At 42.7% G+C, this 19,231-nt stretch overlaps 1 protein-coding gene across 1 annotated transcript in view; it reads left to right on the forward strand.

The window, feature by feature from the left end:
* Nucleotides 1-4,892: 4,892 nt before the first annotated feature.
* LOC308144074 (partitioning defective 3 homolog) overlaps nt 4,893-19,231 on the forward strand; it is a gene marked incomplete at its 5' end in the record, with an annotated part of 381,275 nt that continues 366,936 nt past the window's right edge. The window contains one exon of the mRNA XM_080515105.1: nt 4,893-5,012. Within this exon, the coding sequence (XP_080371231.1) occupies nt 4,893-5,012 (120 nt within the window). The remainder of the gene's footprint in view (nt 5,013-19,231) is intronic.

The following is a 19,231-nucleotide window of genomic DNA, read 5'->3' on the forward strand; positions in this document are numbered from 1 at the left end:
CTCCTGTTTTTGATGGATGAGGCGTCAATTAAAAAAATTCCGTCATTTCGAGTGTTTGGAACGTGACGTCACTCAGCGTGCTGCTGTCCGCGGTGCTGACCCGGCCGAAATATCAGTATTCATAATAATAATTAAAATATTAATATTCCTCCATAGGAATGTCGGCGGAGGGAGATAACTGTGACATGTATGGACTCTGGAGGAAGAAAGACGCGTTCGACCGGTAATTCTAATTAATCATTTGAAGATTTCGCAATATAATGGTTTAATTATTTCTTACTGTACCATGGATGGCCACTAGACCTCGTGGCGCAACGGTAGCGCGTCTGACTCCAGATCAGAAGGTTGCGTGTTCAAATCACGTCGGGGTCAAACCTTTTTGTGGTGTCACTTTTTCCGGAATGATAAACAATAAATAAACAGAATCACCAAACGGACTGGCAATGTTGCATCCCATTAAAATGCTTCACATTTTGTATTTCTCTTGCCATTGTTTCATCTAATTTGGTAAAGTACAAGATAAACAAGGTAAAACTGAGTAAAGTCAGTCAACTTATATAAAAAACAGCAACATACACGATTAACACAATGCAAAAAGGTGTGACTGCAACTTCATTTGAGAAAAAAAACATCTGACAACACAACATACAATATAATCCACACCTCTAATGTGTAATTTTGAGTTATACTCAACCTGTGATATATAATCATGCATTTTGTTGATGTTTTACATTATTAGTAACTACATGTTTCACTTCCACTGTGGGAGGAATACAAATAGAAAACCCACGTATGCACTGAATGTACAATGTATAATTAAAATGAAACCTGCATAAAAAAAAAAAAATTACAAAAAATAACATAAATGACAAAGCAATTTTGTGAACTCTGAAATAGAAGCAGATATGGACCTTAGATTATTATCAGTGTCGTGCAATCTGAACCACGTTCAACTTCCTCCCAAAGCCCGAAAATGTTCATTCAAGCCTTTCAACCAACAAGCAGGAGTCCTGAAAGGAGGCAACACCTCCTGCAGCCTGCAGGTGGAGCCATTCAGCCCGTGAGTTGCAACATAGAGTCAGAAGTGAATATGAACGCATGATGACACTGTGCGACATTAAACGCCCTGTGTAAAACCTGCCTTGTCAATAATCGTACTTTCAGTATTAAAAATATATAGTATTATATATGTAAAATATATGCAGTAAGAACACACATGTGAACTGAACGTGCTGATGAACTTTACTGTGAACGCTCTCATTCTGGCGTTCTCACGGTTTAACGGTGTTTAAGAGGGTTGCCAAATATATAAAGCCTTACAGCAAAAAAACTGACGAAAGCACAGTATGAACGGGCCTTAACCTGTCAGGGGTGAAACAGCCAATCTGGCAACAGCAGCCACCACAGAGTCGCACCGCTGCATGCGTCATCAACATGCGACACTTCACGGCAAAAATAAATAGAAGAATCCCTCTGAGCGTCAGACGCTGCCTCCACGATTAATACTTCATCTTCGTATGATGACGTAAAAGAATTTAATGAAAAGGTCAGTGATGCAGTGATGATCCAGGTGGGAAAAATCTTACCTTTTTGTTTAAACTTTGTCCGCAGGGTGTCAACGAGCAACTCAACGACATCAATGGCAAACCTGAGACGGCACCTTGAGCTAAAGCACCCGGCAGGCCTTTCAAGGTATGTGCAAGTAACTCAAAAAAAATCAAAAGAAACCGCAATGGCGAGTCAATAATGGGCTGAATATTGCTCTTTTATTACCCAAGTTCTCGAACTATTCTTTGGGCAAAAAAGTCAGGAAAAAATTGATTCACTAAAAACTTAAAAGTGACATAGATAAATAATGTTTTGCACTTTGAATGTTGCGCTTTGAGGTACAGCTTAAGTTTCTTTCCTCAACCTGGTTCCTACCTCAGATTGTTATTGTGTTTGAACAAGAATTATGTCGAAACATATGCTGGACTTTGCTGTTAACAGTAAACTGCAGTTCACAATGGGCTCCTTGAGGCTTTTACTATTTTAACTTGTAATTTGTTTGTAGAACCTGCCTGGTATATTTGCCTTTGCACCTTTCGGACTACTGTCCTTTTTTTTTTTTTTTTTTTTTTTAATTCCTCATTAAAAAAGACAAATATACTGTAGGGGTGGGAAGCTGCTGCTAGTATAACTGAATGGGGGGCAACAAGAGGGAAATGCCAGTATTCTGAGGGTAATAGCTTGCAGCAATATATTGGGGAAAAAATAGAACTATGAACTCGTAAATTTTTGGAACTGAATTATGAACTAGTTCAGAAGTAAAGTCTTCAGATATGGACAAACTGAAGACTTCAGAAAAGAATTTAGCTTAACTGGTCCGACACGTCAGTGTGACTGTTTGGACTCTCACAGAAATATTTGCTATGATACGTCTCTTGAACCGTCTCCGCACGATTGTTCCCGCTAAGACTGAAAACTCAGTTATCTACTGTCAGCTCAAGAGAGGTGGTTCTTCTTTTTTGAAGCGCAATTTTGTTTTGAAGTGTGTTTCTGTTTTGTAAGCGCGTTTGCACTTGTCGGCCACCGTAGTTTTGTGAAGATATTGAAACCATTCAACAAGTACAAACTTGAGAGTTTAATTTTTATAGGTTACTATTGCATCATTTTACCAATCAAGGCATGAGGAATGAAAGAAATTGAGCTGTGTCAGTCTGGTTTTGGGCCTAAAGGTTAGAAGTCTGTAGTGGAAGCAGGTTCAGTGAATTCGGAGGTGAACATGCTGGATTGTCTTGTAGTGAGGAAGGTGATGCTGGAAGGCATCAGCACCGGTTGGGGGGGGGGGGGGGGGGGAGGGGGGGGGGACGACGAGGCTGGAGCTCGTCTGACATGGAATTAAAACAAACACACATTTGTCTTTCCGCACGCCGGCACTTCTCTCCACACGGGACAAGTCTGGAGGTGTGTGGAGGAAGAATGTGGATGTTTTGCAGCTTCAGTCATGAACAAATGGAAGTTTTGTTGTTGTTCTTTTTTTTTTTATACGTATTGACATTTCAATATTTACAGCCTGTAATAATTGCTGGTTTGTTGCAATACAAGATGAGTAATGAAGTGCTGTGACATCACTGGAGCATAAGTCAATTCAGACAAAAATTCTACAAATAACATTCTAAAACTCTAAGTTTCTCATTAGATACATTTGTTTTGGTTTTACTGTATTATTCTATCAATTATGGAGAATAACACCAGAAATATCAGAGGTTATTGTTTAATACATGTGAAATATTCTGCAACTTTTTATTAAGATATTTAAAAAATATATATCCTGCAAGCATTCAGTTATATATTCAATATAATCAACAAAAAGCACAAGAATAAAGATTTTAAGAGTTATTTTCCATTTCCTAACACTCCTGAATGAGACCCTGAATGAAACTCCTCTTACTGCAGCTCAGTGAGAAAACAGGCGAGTTTCCATTAATACACCATTAGATCTGCAGACTGAATTATTTTTCTTTACTCAATGATAAGTAGAAAAAAAAAAAGCTTTCAAAGTATTCTAAATGGATTATTTGTGTGTTGATGGATGTCATAAGCCCATAAAATCCTCCATCGGTCCACCAGAGGGCGTGTTAGTAGTGTGAAAGAAGGAGTGTGTGTGTGTGTGTGTGTGTGTGCGTGTGCGCGCTCTGGTTTTGGTCTTGATTTTATCTCAGCCAATTCCAGTAAACAAAGCACAGTTTTCAAAACGTTGCAGTTTAGACATAAAACCTTTCTGATACCTAAACATTAAAAAAATGATGCGTATTAACTTGAAGTCGTCTAAACGAGGCCTGAGCTCAGCTGAGACCGAATCCGACCTTCTGAAACTTGTGCAAAGAAACTTTTCTAATAAGTCCATGAACCGTCTGCCTTTAACACGATTAATAAAGGAAGTTGAGGCTAATACTGGCAACTGGAGGGATTTTGACGCGTTTCGTCCTTTGCCTCCTCAATATCACTCCAATCGCTGCGTAACACTCTTCTTCTTCTTCTTCTTCTTGTATCAAACGAACATTTAGTGTGTGAACATTCAACGGTTGCCCTTTTCCAGTGAATCAACAAACATTCAAAAACTAAACTGTTTGCGCTTCCTGCTCGAAATCCTCCTTTGCAAGTGACAGGAAACCTTCCTTTAAATAACCTACAGCGCCACCTTGTGGTCATATTAATAAAGCAACTTTAATGATTTGACTCCTAACAACAATTCTTTGGGATGAAGTCAAACAGGATTGAACCAGGGATCTTCTCTGTGTGAGGCATGAGTGCCAGCCACTATACACCTAGTGGCATGTTTTTGTTTTCTTTTTGCACGAATTGATTGATGGTGATTTCAAAACAAAAAAAACCAAAAAATAATCTTTTCTCATTAAATACCTGCAAAGTTATGCAACTTCTCACCCAGAGAAACGCAGAGAAACGCAAACGAACGCAGAGAAACGCAGAGTTCCTCCCCGGTGCGCGAGGCTGCCCGGCGCGCATTGTGCTGCCTTGGTGTCGGAAACATTCTTGGTGCCTGCTCTGACATGTGTGCGCTGCTTGTCAGCTGTCCAGTGGTGCTCTCTGCTCTCCTCTCTCCTCCTCTCTTCTCCTCCTCTCCGCTCGCCTTTTTTGTTTGGGAAGTTTTCTGCCAGTGAGTCAACGCGGCACAAGGGAAGGAGGACGCCACCCTGCCTCCTCCCGAGGACACAAAGAGAAAGAGAGAGGGAGAGAGAGAGAGATCCCTTGGACGAAACTGTGGAGGATTTGTGTATTTCTTTGCGTTCTTTTCTTCTTCTTCCATTCCCCCCCTCCCTCCCTTCACAACCGGGGATGGTTCTCGTCTTTTTTACGCGTCTTTGGAATTAACGCCGCGCAGGAGGGAAATGAAAGTGACGGTGTGTTTCGGCAGGACCCGGGTGGTCGTTCCGTGCGGGGATGGGAATATAAAAGTCCACAACCTCGTCGAGAAGGCGGCCATGAGGTACAAGAAGGCCATCGCCAAGGTAAGCGGCCCCTCCCGACTTTTTGCGCACACCGGGCGATTATGACGCCGGCGGAGCGGCTCCGCAACATGGCGCTCCACCCGCGAGAGACCGGGCACGGAGAGGTAGAGACGGGAGTGTGTGAGCCTCCTGGGACCACTGGAGGACAATTTGCTGAAGTTAAAGAGGAGATCTCATCCAAAGTTGGTGCGCAGAGTCCAGCGCTGCGGGATTGGCCAGTGTCCGAGCGACACCGCTTAAGTTCAGGGACTGAGCGCAAAGTCCGAACGCAACATGCACGCATGAGTGGGGTTTTTTTGTGTGTGTATGTGTGCCATCACTGCAGGGTCGTTGTGAATGTAATTCTCATTACATGAGGCCACATCGTGAGAGAAAACCTCATTCAAAAGGAATTATGTGCACGATGGCAACTCATTTAACGAGGAAAAGTTAACTTTCATGCCTGTTAGTCCACACATTGAAGTCATTTCAGTTGCTACCTTGTTCCAATCAGTCATTTTACCATCATGGCCAATGAACTAATCATTGGACACATTTCTTTTTCTGTACATCAGCAGGCATTGGAGACACTTGAATCTGTCTCGTCGTCAACGCGGGACGCTGCGGTGAAACATTTCCACATCTGTTCACTCGGTACTGTTCTGCTCCGAATACCTCTGAAGTTCATCCAAGTCTCATGTGTTAAACGGTGGAATGTTTGACTGTGAGACCCCCGTGAGGAGACACTGATTGCTTTTCCCTTTTGTGGGTTTCTCGTGGCTGGGCTCCGAAGCCCATTAAATGACTCCATGAATGAATTCATGTTCTGGTGCAGCGGTTAGTGACTGTGATTTTCCCTGCTTGTTGCCATTGGATGCAGAACTCGAACTTAGTAGTGCAGTGGCTCCCTTCCTCTATTATCTTATTTTAATTTTGTTCTTGCCGACAGTCTTTCATAAAACGGTCTTCTCGCGGCTTACACTGAAGTGAGATGCTTCAACAGTTTAAAATATTTAAATGTGCGTCACCTGATGCCTTTCACTGCATGTGGCAAATGTTGACTTTCCAAACCGCACCTCTTGGTAAGTTCACCTGAGATAAATCCAAAAGAAAAATAAACACCTGAGAGGAAAGAAAATAAAGGCTCATTTCCTGCAAGTGATGCCAGTTTACCTGCGTCTGTGGTAAGAAGTTGCTTAAAGTAAAGAGCTAAATGGGTGAAAAAGCTCTATGAATCAAAAAGCCATTGTCCTTATTGTCTACCTACTGAGCATGTGCAGAAGGAACTATATACTACAGCTGGGATGTGCACGTGCAGCAGCAAGTTGTGTTTTCAGTGACTCCGAGCGCCATTGTCATGTAACCGGACCCCAAAACGCAAGAGTTTACTTGAAAACACTGAGTTTTGTTTAGCATAAAGCATAATTAACATTCCTTTTAGTCACACAGGTTGTGGATTCCTGCCGTCGATGCAGCAATACTGAAACACTTGTGTGTGTTATTGTTGAACCCGCGCTGTAGATCTTTATCAAACAACGATGGCGTCGGTCCACACCGGCTTCTGCAGCACTTCCTCCTGAGACCCTTCACTCCTCTGTTTACCAGCGCCTGGCGGATTTTTTTCCTCGACTCAGCAGAACGGAGGCGACTGGCCCATTGATCCGTGCAGCCGGGGTGTTAAATGTAGAAGTGTGCGACCCTCCTCTGCAGAACGCTCGGCTCCAGGTCAACGCAGACCGACTGGACCTTTGGACCGCGGGGACGTTTGCCCCGTCCCTTCGCTTCACGTCAGCCTGAAACTTATCGGCCCCGGCAGGCAGACGTTTGAATTCAAGGCCACAGTTTAAAAAAAAAAAAAAATGAGTGCATAATTTATTACGGGGACAGCCGAGGAGGAGAGGCCAAAGCAGAGTGAGTGTCGGCGCATGTTTGTGTGAGATGTGGGTGTTTCCTCTCACAGGGATATTTATCTGCCGGCATAAAACTGAATAAAAAAAAGTTGTAGGATGTTCAGAAGGTAGAAGGTCTGTTTGAGAACTGAATCAAAACAAAGAGAACCACTTGGGATTAATTTGATGGAGTTCAAATGTTGGCTCATAAAAGGTCCAACTCTGTCAAAAATGACTTTTTAATGACGTAAAAATTAAGAAAAAAATCTAAACGCAACATATTCTTACAGAGAAGTTAATAAATGATGTTAGTTACAGCAACTTAGTGTGGAAATGTGCCTCGTTTTAAACTTAATTCTTGGCTCTGCAATTAAAAACCAAGTTAATGCATGTCTGTAAATCCAATGTAAATTCATTACAGTTCAGAAAGTTAACATCTGGAGCTAAATTCAGATCCACTGCTTCGTAAAGGTTTTCAAACATAAATGGAGTCGGATTGTTGTCATGGTGACTGTCAACTATCGTCGCAGGAAAATAAGCACCGGGAGTCATGAAACTCTGGAGGAAACCATTGTTGTTATTGGCTATTAATTCAAAAATCTATTTATTTAAATAGTCATTTCCACAGCCCAGATGGTGACCAAAGTGCATCACAGCTCAAAAGCAACACGGTAACTGAGAACGGCGATATCAGTAAAATACACAATAAATAAAACGGTAAAAGTAAATGATAACAAAACGGCACGAAAAATGCACATCTAAAAGAAATACAATACGATAAAATGTCACGATGCCGCTTGGAATTAAAAGCTTGTTCCAGAGGCTGGGTGCAGCTGCAGCGAACTGAGCACGTGCAGAAGAAACGTTTACTGTCGCGGTTTTTGAGCAAAGTTGCATTTCCACGGAGACGGGGTCGGAGCGTTTTCAAAAAGTGGCACTCTCAGTGTCAACGGACACTATGAAAGTTTTCAACTGTCGTATTAACCAACTTACGATCAAAACCCCGTTACATGCCTCCTTTTTCTCAGCGGACATGCTCACTTCCTGCCTTCGTCTTTCTTTATTCTACACGGAAAGACGTCTCTTAGCCTCGGCGGTCTCCCGCTTCGCTCCGTTCTCGCTGATGTTGCTCTCGTCGTCTCCCCGTAATGCACGTCTGCATTCTCCACTTTGTATGTGAAGCTTTGGATTATGGTTGGGTTTGTACCTGATCCACTCCGGGGAACCTTTTGGGCGTTTCGTCACCGTCTCGCCGGGACCTCGGAGGAGCAGACGTCTGTCATGGAGGATTCACACAGTCGTTTTTTTTTATGCCAAGGTGGCTTTCTGTGGGCTTTCCGGTTGGCGTAGGAAAACACCGCGTGGACATGACGGGAAATGTATTTCTGGATTAACCCTCAGCTGTTGAGACGTCGGGCAACATAAAACAAAGCTTTATGAATCTTTCAGGAGCTGCAAGTCGGTGTGGATCCTATTTGTTTTCTCTGCCTTCCCACAGTCGAATGTAGACGAAAGCCTTAAAGCGCATAATTATCATCTTTTTTTTTTTTTTTTTTTTTTCTGAAAAAATTCCAAACACGCTGACTTGCGAGACATGTCACGACTCCCGTTTCCAACTGTAGAAAGGCCCAGATGTGCAGGGATCGTCCTGGGAAAACGGGATTATGTAAAGCGAAGCTGTTCGTCAGTTCGTCGGCAGCCTGAAAGTCTGAGGGCAAATCTGATTCCACGAGCCAGTTATTTATCTATAATGGCCTGTGGAGATTCATGTCAGCTTACTTAACCGTGACTCCGTCAACTGTGGGAAGCAGAAATCGGAAGGGATCCTCGCAGAAATGTAAGACTCGTACAATAGAGGCGTACTTTCATGCACAGTGGTCACATTGCTCGAGAAAAAACACCAATGTGATCGACACGAGGGCTGAAATCTTATTTCTCTAAAAGTTTGAATAAAATAAAACACGAAATTCAGTTGATGTAAGCGTGTTTTTAGCTACACAAGACCAACACGGTCAAATAGTTCTAGTGTATCCTGAATTAAAAGAATATATACATGAAAAGAAAGCTGTATACGAGAACAATCAGTGCCGATTGAAAGGCAAACCTTTATTAGTTAAGTCAATTATACATAGTGTAATGTGCCACGGAATGCTTTATGTACATTTTCCACACCAAAACAACAGTTTTTATAGGGTGGAAGAATAAAAATACCAATTTCAAACACCCGATTGTGAAAAACAATAATAAGAATATATTATATTTGTAGCAGATTTAACATAATTCATGAAGGTATATTTTGAAAATGGGTTTTTCCTGCTTTGTCTACTTGAGGTCCATTGAAGCTGTTGAGACGTCCTACATCGAAGCTAAAAGCTACGTACAATCAGGCTTTTTTAAGACTATTTCCTCCCAAAAAATTTTTTGAGGTTACAACATTAATTATTTCACCTTTATTTTAAAAAAACAAAAACAAAAAACAATTCAACTCAAGATCCATACTCTATAAAATAATTGTTTTTTTTTAATGTACATGTTAAAACACTTTTCCAAATGATTCTAAATCCGCTTAACTTTCCAAACCTGACGAGGAAAATGTCTGTTATTGTCCTCCGCTCTGCTCCAAACTACCGGGTTCATCATAACACCGTGGTATTTGTGAGGCTTCAGTCGGGTGTTTTGGGAGAAACAGAAGACATCCTGAATATTAGTGGCGAAGGCAGAGAGGAAGTTGTTAAGAAAACATGCTGGGAACAAAAAAAAAAGGTGAATGTGTAGATAGGAGCTAATTAGCTTAGGCCACACTGTGGAAAACAAAACGAAACCTTCTGATTAAGAAGGGAGGAATATGAACACAAATATAGACGTTTTGTCTTCAATAAAGTTGTGTTTTTGACCGAGCAGCCGGTTTCTAAGTTGTTTTATTCCAGGTTAAACATATTGATGGAGCCTTCGACACGTGTTGGCCTCCTTTCCATTTTCATAAAGGTGAAGTTGTTTTTTTAAAGAACCTTGACACATTGGGTAGATGACATTTCCCAGAGTTTCAGGTGCCCGTTTCCAGGACAACGGTGTTCGGAGCCACTGAAAACGCAACATTTCGAAAACAGTGTGACTCTGTCGCCGTGGAAACGGGGGGGGAAAGTTCATTTCGAGGAACTTTTACAGAGAAAAAGCCCAACAATTCCACATGAGCAATAAAGTTCTTCTACACAAGGTCATTATTTGTACTGAAGACCAACTCGTTTAAAATCTCACCAACATCTTCAAACGGCAACAAACTGTGGTTGAGTTCTTAAACTTGCAACGCGAACGGGATCGTTTGCTCGTCTGTGTGCGACTGGTGAGTTCCGGCGGTGGTGGGGGGGGGGGGCTCTTTAAATCCACAACTGCTCTCAGGTAAGACCCTACATGAGCCGGTGCAGCTGTGCAGAAACGCAGCGAGAGAGCGGGAAGTGCCTCTGGAAGGGCTGTCGGTGCTTATTAGCTCACTCCACTCGCTGGTTACGTAACAGAGTGGAGCTCTGGGACTGTGGGAGCTGGTTGGGGACGATCAGTCAACGTATACGAGCTGAGGGGGGGGGGATGATCGGGATGGAAAGTGACTGATGGTAAATGAGGTCTGCAGTTCAACTGTGGTCACGTTATTTAATTTCTCCCATAGCGGTGGGGGGGGGGGGGGTCGGTCGAGGGAACAGCAAACCTCTTATTCTTTAGCTGGGATCTTGTGGTTTGTTTTTCTTTGTGTTTCAGTCAATTATCGCACACCTGCTGCTCCAAAAGTCACGAGTTCGTTTGAAAAGATATCCACTCCTTTAACCGCCTGCCGACTGAAAGGCTTCTTAGCTGTTGTTTTTTTTTTTTTTGAAAACACGCGGAGCGGTGAGCTCACCTCAGGTGGCGAACGCAAAGCCCACAGAAATCTGCAGCAATAATGGAACAAACGGAGGAGAAATTACAGGGGGAGCAGCCTGTAATTTTACACGGAGGTCGGTAAGAGCATGTTTACGTCTCTTGTCGTCGAGGACTGCGGCGAGGGCGAACGCGGCGATGAGGATTTAAAAGAGCGCAGCGTAGAGAAATTACTCAAACGAGGCCGTGCTTCAGCCAATTTAGAAACGGGCACTTTGTGACTCTGGAAATTGCAAACAGCCTTCAACCATTTTTTTAATTTTGATTTGTGACGCTGACGGGTGGTTTAAGGCCCCGTTTTGCATTTTTGGGGATTTGCTCAGCGCTGCTTGAAGCCGTTGAAAACACACGTTTTTGAAAAGGGTGGAACTTTTTTGAAATGCTGAGACTGTCTACGCGCACCAAGGCCGGAGTAAATAGTTCTACTGCACACGCTCAGTTGATAGATAAGAGGGCCCGACTGATAATGGAGTTTTTGGAGCCGATTCCGATATTAAATGTGTCGACTGATTAAACGTTTTCATGCCACGTTCACGCGCCGATTAGTAGAAAGTAGAAAGGAGATGGAGCGCCCCCTACTGGATACGTAACACAAGGACAGCAGAAAAAAACATAATACTCGCTGCATTTTATTATTGAAAAAAGTGAAAAAAAGTGTGAACGTCGGCCAAATAGCGATTATTCTGTAAAGGCTACAACCGCTTGGGCGAAGCTTTTCATGTGTCACGTCAACTCGGCCTGGAACTGTGTCATTGTGTGATAAGCTGCGAGTGCGACACACTTTTGGTCTGTGTTTGTGCAGTTTGTCATCTCAGTGGGTCAATGTCAGCTCGGACAGGAGGCGGCGCTATGAAAGTCTGGATTACACGGCCCCGTGCTGAATTACTATTTTATTGTTTGTTTTCCCCCTTCGCACTCGGGAGCCGAACGGCAGAAATTCCTTCCGTTCTCAGATCATTTACAGATTCCGCATTTAAGGTGTGAACCCGCGTCTGTGTTTGCACTGCTTCCCGTGATAATGTGACTCCGCTCGGTTTTTAACGCAGCTGACCTGTTAAACACCGGCCTCTGATGTGCAGACTCCTTTTCGTTATCATTAACTCCTGGTTCAGATATTCTGGCTGATCATTAACCCGAACGGTTTGCCGATACCTGTACGTGGTCCTGCGTGACTAAACTCAAGCTTCAGGCATGTCGGAGGTAGCTCGGGGCCGGATTGTTCCACTTAAGATCGATTTTACAGTAGGTTTATTAAGGGAAACACTTTTTTGATGATTTGCACAATGTAAGGATAAAACTTTTCAACGGTTACTAAAACACATGCATCACCAACAAGTCCCCACAATACAAATTTCTATTGTAATTCCCCTTTTATACTCTATTGTTTTAGCCCGTAAGTCATGAAAATATAAAATCAAAGTACTGCAGGAAGCATTTAGAATCTCAACCAATTCCTAAAGGTATTTTATGCATTTTCTTCATGTGAAGGAGCTCTAATCTTTGACCTTGATGGGATTTGAACACACAACCTTCTGATCTGGAGTCAGACGCACTGCCATTGCGCCACAAGGCCCACATAGAAACCCTGAAGAAGATACTATAATAAATATTAGACACAGGTCACTTCAGTACCTGTGTCTTTCTATCTGATCCCTCCCTGCCCCCCTGACACATTCCTGTTCGTGATCAGTCAGGAGAAGATGATGGGTTCGGAGAAGCTCCCCATTCATCTCTTTCGATCTGACCCGTACCTTGATCTGTTGCTGTTCGTCATCTCCGGGTGTCTCCTCTCATTAGAGGCTATTTTCTCCTACACCTTGTTCGTAATGACTTCTCTTTATGTGCCTCTCAGCTCCCATCCCAGAACATAATTGCATCTATTCTATATTTTGCTCAGCAAGTAGTTTCTTGTTGGTACTTTGACGTCAAACTTGCTCAGTGAAAACGCGTCGGTTTTTTTTGCATTTGTTTCAGAAAACTTTTGTGTTTACGTTTATGAAAAGACGTCCGCCTTCCATGGAAATGGCAGATATGCTGAAAACAAACAATACTCTATAACAATGGGAGTACGCCAACAATCGTGTGGCGGAGTTGGATTGTTATCGCGGTGATTGTCAACTATAAAAATGTAAGCACTTTCAGAAATTTTGCATTCCCTCCCATTTCCATGGAGACCAAGCTGGAGCGTTTTTTTTGGAAAATGAGCTGTTTTCTAAAAAAGTCGACTTTTCATTGGCTCCAAGCACCGTTGTCACGCAAACTAAACCTCGATACGCGACCACAGTTTTCCGTTTTTCAACGTTATTTCATTTTTCATTTCATTTTATTATTTATTTCATTCGATAATGTAGACGGAGCCTGAACAAGCTCATCACGTTGTCTGACTGCTGTTGCCACATGACAGGTTGTTTAATTCAACGTATTTCATGCAAAAAAGGGCCGACAATATGTTTGCTTAAAGCTGCAAGGATGGAAAAGTGCTTTCACCCTCCTTTGTGTATCGCTGAAAGCCTTTTTGAAAGATTCTACTGTTTACACTCCACACGTCTCCACAGGATCTTTTTTTTAACGCTTTGAAAATACATACAGGCGTGGATTTTTCCATCCATTAAGGGTATACTCTGGTGTTTTTCAGTGGAGAGGTGATCCTAAATCTGTAAAGAGGTGGAGCGCTCAAAGAGCCTCTGCATATTATATGATCATCCGCAGTTAAACTCCAGCCAAGGACTTGTAGCTGGTTTTTGAAAAATATGAACGTGAAATCAACTGGGAAGGTCAGTTCGGGTTAAAAAAAAAAACAAAAAAACAAAAAAGAGCCTCAGGCAGAAAAAAAAAGACACAATTTCATCTGAGTGAAACACCAGAGCGGAACGCCTGCAGAGAAATGTTCACGCTGGTTGGTGGCTCGTCCGTTCGACTGGAGAGGAACGCACGTCCAGTGGTTTCCATTAACAACCCATCAACAGCGGCGGTGTGCATTAGCGTTTGCTTTATCCATTAAATCTGTATTTGTCCTCGGGACGGCATGATCTGCCTAAAGTACCGTGCTCATTGGCAGGAGCTAAATCCTCGGATTTGGTCCATTGAGCTCGGCGCGAAGCGCAAGCGGCCCTTTTTTGTTTAGTGTACGGTGGCTCCGCTGAAGTCGTCTCTCCTGTTTTTGTTGTTTTCTTTTTTCGTCGTCCCGCGTTTTCCGTGAGACGACAACTCCCGCCCGGAGCTGGATCCGACTTACGAGCAAGTTGCAGCAGAGGCCAACTATGTGGCTCGTGGTGTTTCGACACGCAGACCGCGCCAGGCCCTCCTGGGTGTGATCCGCCGCTTCGTCAACAACCTTTTTCTCTTTGGCCGCGATCGACGCGGCACAGCGCAGGAAGTTACCGCGTCTTTAACCAAAAGGAAACTCCAGGCCCGACACGAGCAACTTTAATCATATTGTATTCACTTCTTCTCCCACATTAGAGATTTAATTGAGCCGATCGTCACCGCTTTTCACCTTTTAAATGCATTTAATCAAGCAGAAAGAAGACTTGAGAACTATTTTGGAACTGCTTATAATGATCTACTTCCTGCCATCCGGCCACATTGCGAGACAAGCCTCTCTCTACAAAATCTGTTTTATATCCAAGACATGCTGTCATATATTATATCCTTTATATCATATAATATCTATATTCAGGTTGTTTTATATGTATTAAGATTGGCTATATCCATATGTATGTTATTACTTTCTTTTACATATTTAGTTATGCTCTGCGTATTTGAAATAACAAGAATTTGTAAGTGGACATTTTGTGGAATTAATTGTTTTCAGTGCACCAAACGTTTTGTGATTAATTGAATAACAATGTCTAATGAGCTGATGGAAAACGGCCTAAGAATTGAATAAAATAATAGATAAATACAAATGATAAAGAGCACTGTTACTTGTAAAAACAAATCTCGATGCACAATAACATCAAAATCGTCTTCATAACTCTTTATATTGATGGCAAAGTCATATAATTTCACAGTTCTGTACTTGATCTCATATCTTATGGTCACCTTGTGTTGTGCAGCCTCGATATTCAAGGGGAGATATTTACATTTTCCCATGCAAAGAAGTACAAGTGTGAACCAACACGATTACTATGAAACCAGCAGAGTCAGCATTTCTAAATATAGTCTTGTACATCGAACTCGAAACAGAATCAAGATGAGCACCGCTCTCGAGTATTGGAACACAATTCTAATGGAATTTCAACTCGACCAACTGCTTCACTACAGTTGTGCCTTTCCTGCTGCGGCATGTCGCAGTGTGTGTCCAGGACCTGTTGTGCAAACAGCAGAAGTATTTACAGTCACAACAACAGATGGGTCAAATATTCATTCATGTTTTTAGGTCACTGGCCTCATTTCTCACCTGCTAAGAAACATTCTTGTTTCTGCTCACGAGCTGTGGAAGGATTTGGACCAAAGACTGCAACCCGTGGTGGAACATAGAGGAAGAGATAGGTTGAAACAGGCTTGTGGGTAAACTGCAATATTCTCCTGAAAATGTTAAAACCTACATTTATCAACCACTCGAGTTTTATGCAATGATCTACACGTCACCAGCAACACACCCAAACAATGGGACAGAATGTAATGTAGGCGGAATTATGAAAAAGCTTCTGGGAATCAATATAAAGATGCTTTGTTTAAACGGCGTCTCATCCACGAAATTGTGACGTTCCGGTGTCATTTGTTATCCTTCGTATTTTAACTTATTAAAATCGCCTGTGAAAGCGTATTAAGACCTCAATCATGCTTCTCTGTGGATATGACATGAAGGAAAGGTCCTTTTGCTTCCAAATCAACAAAAAACTGACCTGGTGGTGCAGTAATGGAACATTTGACTCCAGATCAGAAGGTTGTCTATTCAAATCACATCAGGGTCAAAGTTTAACAACCTTTCTCCAACGAAAACGCAAAAATCACGCATTTTCACTTGAAGCATTGTTATGTAAACGGTTTCTCAATCGACGAATTGCGAGGTCAAAGCAATTTTGGTAAAAAAAATTATTATTATTATTTCAGGCTGTGACAGGATCGCCTGTCAATTGTGAATTAGTTTGACTCAGCTGACACCTGAAACCAAGACTGAAGAAAAAACCTGAGGGCCTCTAAGTAGCACTATGTGGACAAATAGTTCAGTTTTTTCCTTTGACCTTGTAATTACAGGTACAAACTCTCCTGACACTGATCCGTTTCCCTTCCGGAGAAAAAGAGGTCAAAAGGTTTTTTTTTTTGCGTCCGTGTTAATTTGTCTCATCAACGTCAAAGGCCAACGTCAAAGGGCAAATTTCAGCGCAAAACCTTATTTGCCGATTGATTTACATGCATTTGCCATATTTGTTCGAAAGGAATTAAACGGACCTGTCGTTGGCTTTTGCATTGTGGGTCTTTTAACCCACCCAGAGTCTTCTCTTTCACTGGAGGAAGTGAATAAACGTGGATGTCTGCACTCAGAATGTGGACTAAGCTGTCAGCTGATCGTGAACTTTGACGGTCTCTTCACTGTAAATACATAAAAAAATCGGCAGTAACCTGAACGAGATGAAAATGCATATCACCCGTGAAATAAATCTCATTCTCGTCTGTTGTTCAACCCCCATTATAAGTTTCGGCTTGTCGGTATTCATTATTCATCACCAGCTTAATTTTTCATGCTGCCGATAGAGCGGCTCCCTGGGTGCATTTTAGTCTCATTGTCTTATGATCCTCAGAGAAGAAAGAGGTCACAGGATCTCTCAAACGTCACATCTATCGATTATCTGCGATCGCAATCCGTGAACTCACACACTTGGTTGTTTTGACTGGACCCAAATGCATTTTGGATTGAATTATTTAAACTGTGAGGATAAAAGGACTTCAGTGTTTCCTTGCAAAAAAAAAAAAAAAAAACATCTTCGCAAAAGCATCTGCCCTTAAAAAAAACAAAAAAACAACAATAACACATCCTTGTGCTTTATTCCCAAACAGAATGTTTGAAATGCCGGGCGTGTGACTCCTCATGCGCTGGGATGAGGGTGTCAGTCTTTTTCCGAGCCTCTGCCCACCGAGATCTCCTTCCCAAACATCTCGGCCGCCCCGTGAAATGGACTTGGCATCGTCGGGAGAAGAAAAAGAAAATAAATCCTGGATGTCAGAAGTGCTGAGACGTTGGCAGGGCCGTGCGATATTTCAGTCATCTGGAACGATCGAGAACTCGTGAGCTTGAACGGTCGGAAAAGTTTGCTGCTCTGCTTTAGTAAAAAAAAAATAAATCTAATTTTTGTGAAGTTAATGAATGTGAGGCAGGAGAAACGGCCTTGGCAGGTTTCGGGGGCTTAAAGCCTTTAAAGTTTCGACTTCCCTCGTTGGGAATTCGGTGTCTCTCTTTGCGGGGAAGTGACCCAGAGGCTTTTGATGTGGAAGGAAAGTTCAGTGTTGTCGGATGGACGACCCTTGAGATGGATGGAAAGTGAAAACACCATATAAAACAATGTATCTCTGTATTGAGCTGGAGGATTTTTTTTTGTGTAATTTTTTGGTTTTGGCTTGCGTGGACACGGCCTCAGTCTTTTTGGTAACGATCGGAAACATAACTTTTTGAACGCGCTCCGACTCCGTCCCCGAAGATGACGTGAAATGATCCGAACTTTGGGAAGTTGCTTTATGTGACCTCAAAGAAAATGGATTTCGATCTTGTTGCAACAACATTTTCAAGTGAAAACGGAAAAGCTTCTTTGCGTTCTGGGTGTTTTTCGGGCATTTTGGGTGTTTGGCAAATGCTCTGTCTCCATGGAAACGGGGAAAACCCAGCAGTTCTTCTGCACACGTGCGAGCGGATGGACAACAACAACAATGGTGGAGTCCATTAATAAAGCTTCAGCCTCAAGTTTTTTTTGCATGTTGATTCAAAGACATTCTTGTTGAGGGAGTTTGTATCTCACTTTTGTCAAATGTGCTGACTCGGCAATAACCCACGCCGCCTTTCAAAGGTTGTAGCAAAAGATGCACAAAGAGGCACAAAGACAGGTCAGGCGCCCAGTTTGTTTCTTGTCATCTACAGATTGTCTCCATCCGGGCAGGTCAGGTTATGGAACATGAGAAGGTCCCACAACAGAGAGCTGTAATTATCGCGACGAATCGTGACCTCCTCCTCTTCTTCCTCGCCCTCGAGGAGCTTGCGCTACAACTCACAGTCTCAGCGTTAACCGTGTTGGTTTCATCTCTCCAGGATGGACGAGTTTTCCATCGTAGGAAGAGCTCCGTGACCCCGAACAGGAAACAGGCGACACGGGAGGAAAACACCAGAGGCCAATGAGAGGGGAGGGTGAAGAGAATAAAAACGGCAAGAAATGAAAGCGGGGAAGATTCGCAAGGAGTTGAAGAGTTGTCGTCCGCCGCTTGTCATCTCTGTGACGAATAAAACAAAAGTGAACGGACGGTAGAACAGTGATCCAAGCATTTCTAAAGTTTCCCCGACTCGTGGCCGAGCACCTCGCTATCAGAAAACCGACGCGAAGGGAAACTAAACCGAAGCTTCACGGGTGGAGATAAGCCGGGACAATGCGAGGTCGAACTGTCGGAGATGAGAAGAAGTTCAAAAAGAGCCGAGAACTTTTTTGTAGATCAAAAGGCTTGGATGTTCGGAGGGGTGTTAAGGTGAAGGCGGCCGAGCGTCTTTTAATGTGGCTTAAGCGCCCCCTCTTTTATCCGGAACATTAACGGGACGAGAGGCCCCGTGAAATAAACCCTCACCACTCCTGGGCCGACGGGACATGATATTAATACTGCATGAGATCTCGTTGTGTTTTTTTTTCTTCTTTTTTTTCAAAATTCAAAGTATTAAAATCAAATATATGCGACGGTCTGATGCAGACGTGACTTTTACATGATGCATGTTCATGATTGACCTTTTTGCTGTATTCAAACTTTACAATTTTAACCACTCTTATTAGTTCAGACAGATTTACTTCTCCGCCAGAAGAAGTAAATCTGGTCTGATGATACCTGGAAGCTGCTTTAGATCATAAAAACATATGACTGTGGCTGTTTATTGTTGTTTACTTGGTTTTTTTTGTGTGTGTTTAGGACTGGCAGGTGCTTTGCTGCATTTTGTTGTTAACATTGTTATGGGTGTTTTGGTGGCGTAGACTATAAATGAACTTTTCTTAGCTCAACAACAACACACACACACACACACACACACACACACACACACACACACACACACACACACACACACACACACACACACACACACACACACACAGACCCATGGTAAACGAGTTCCCATGCAAAAGGCTTTTTAATCTCCAGTAGGATTAAAACTGGCGGTTCGACGTCTTGCTCAATGACACTTCAGCACATAAACACGTACATGCAGGACCTACAGAGCTGCAGCTGTCCCAAACTGTTGATGCAAAGGCTCTC

The sequence above is a fragment of the Blennius ocellaris genome (genome assembly GCF_963422515.1).
Source record: "Blennius ocellaris genome assembly, chromosome: 19".
NCBI classification, from domain to species: domain Eukaryota; kingdom Metazoa; phylum Chordata; class Actinopteri; order Blenniiformes; family Blenniidae; genus Blennius; species Blennius ocellaris.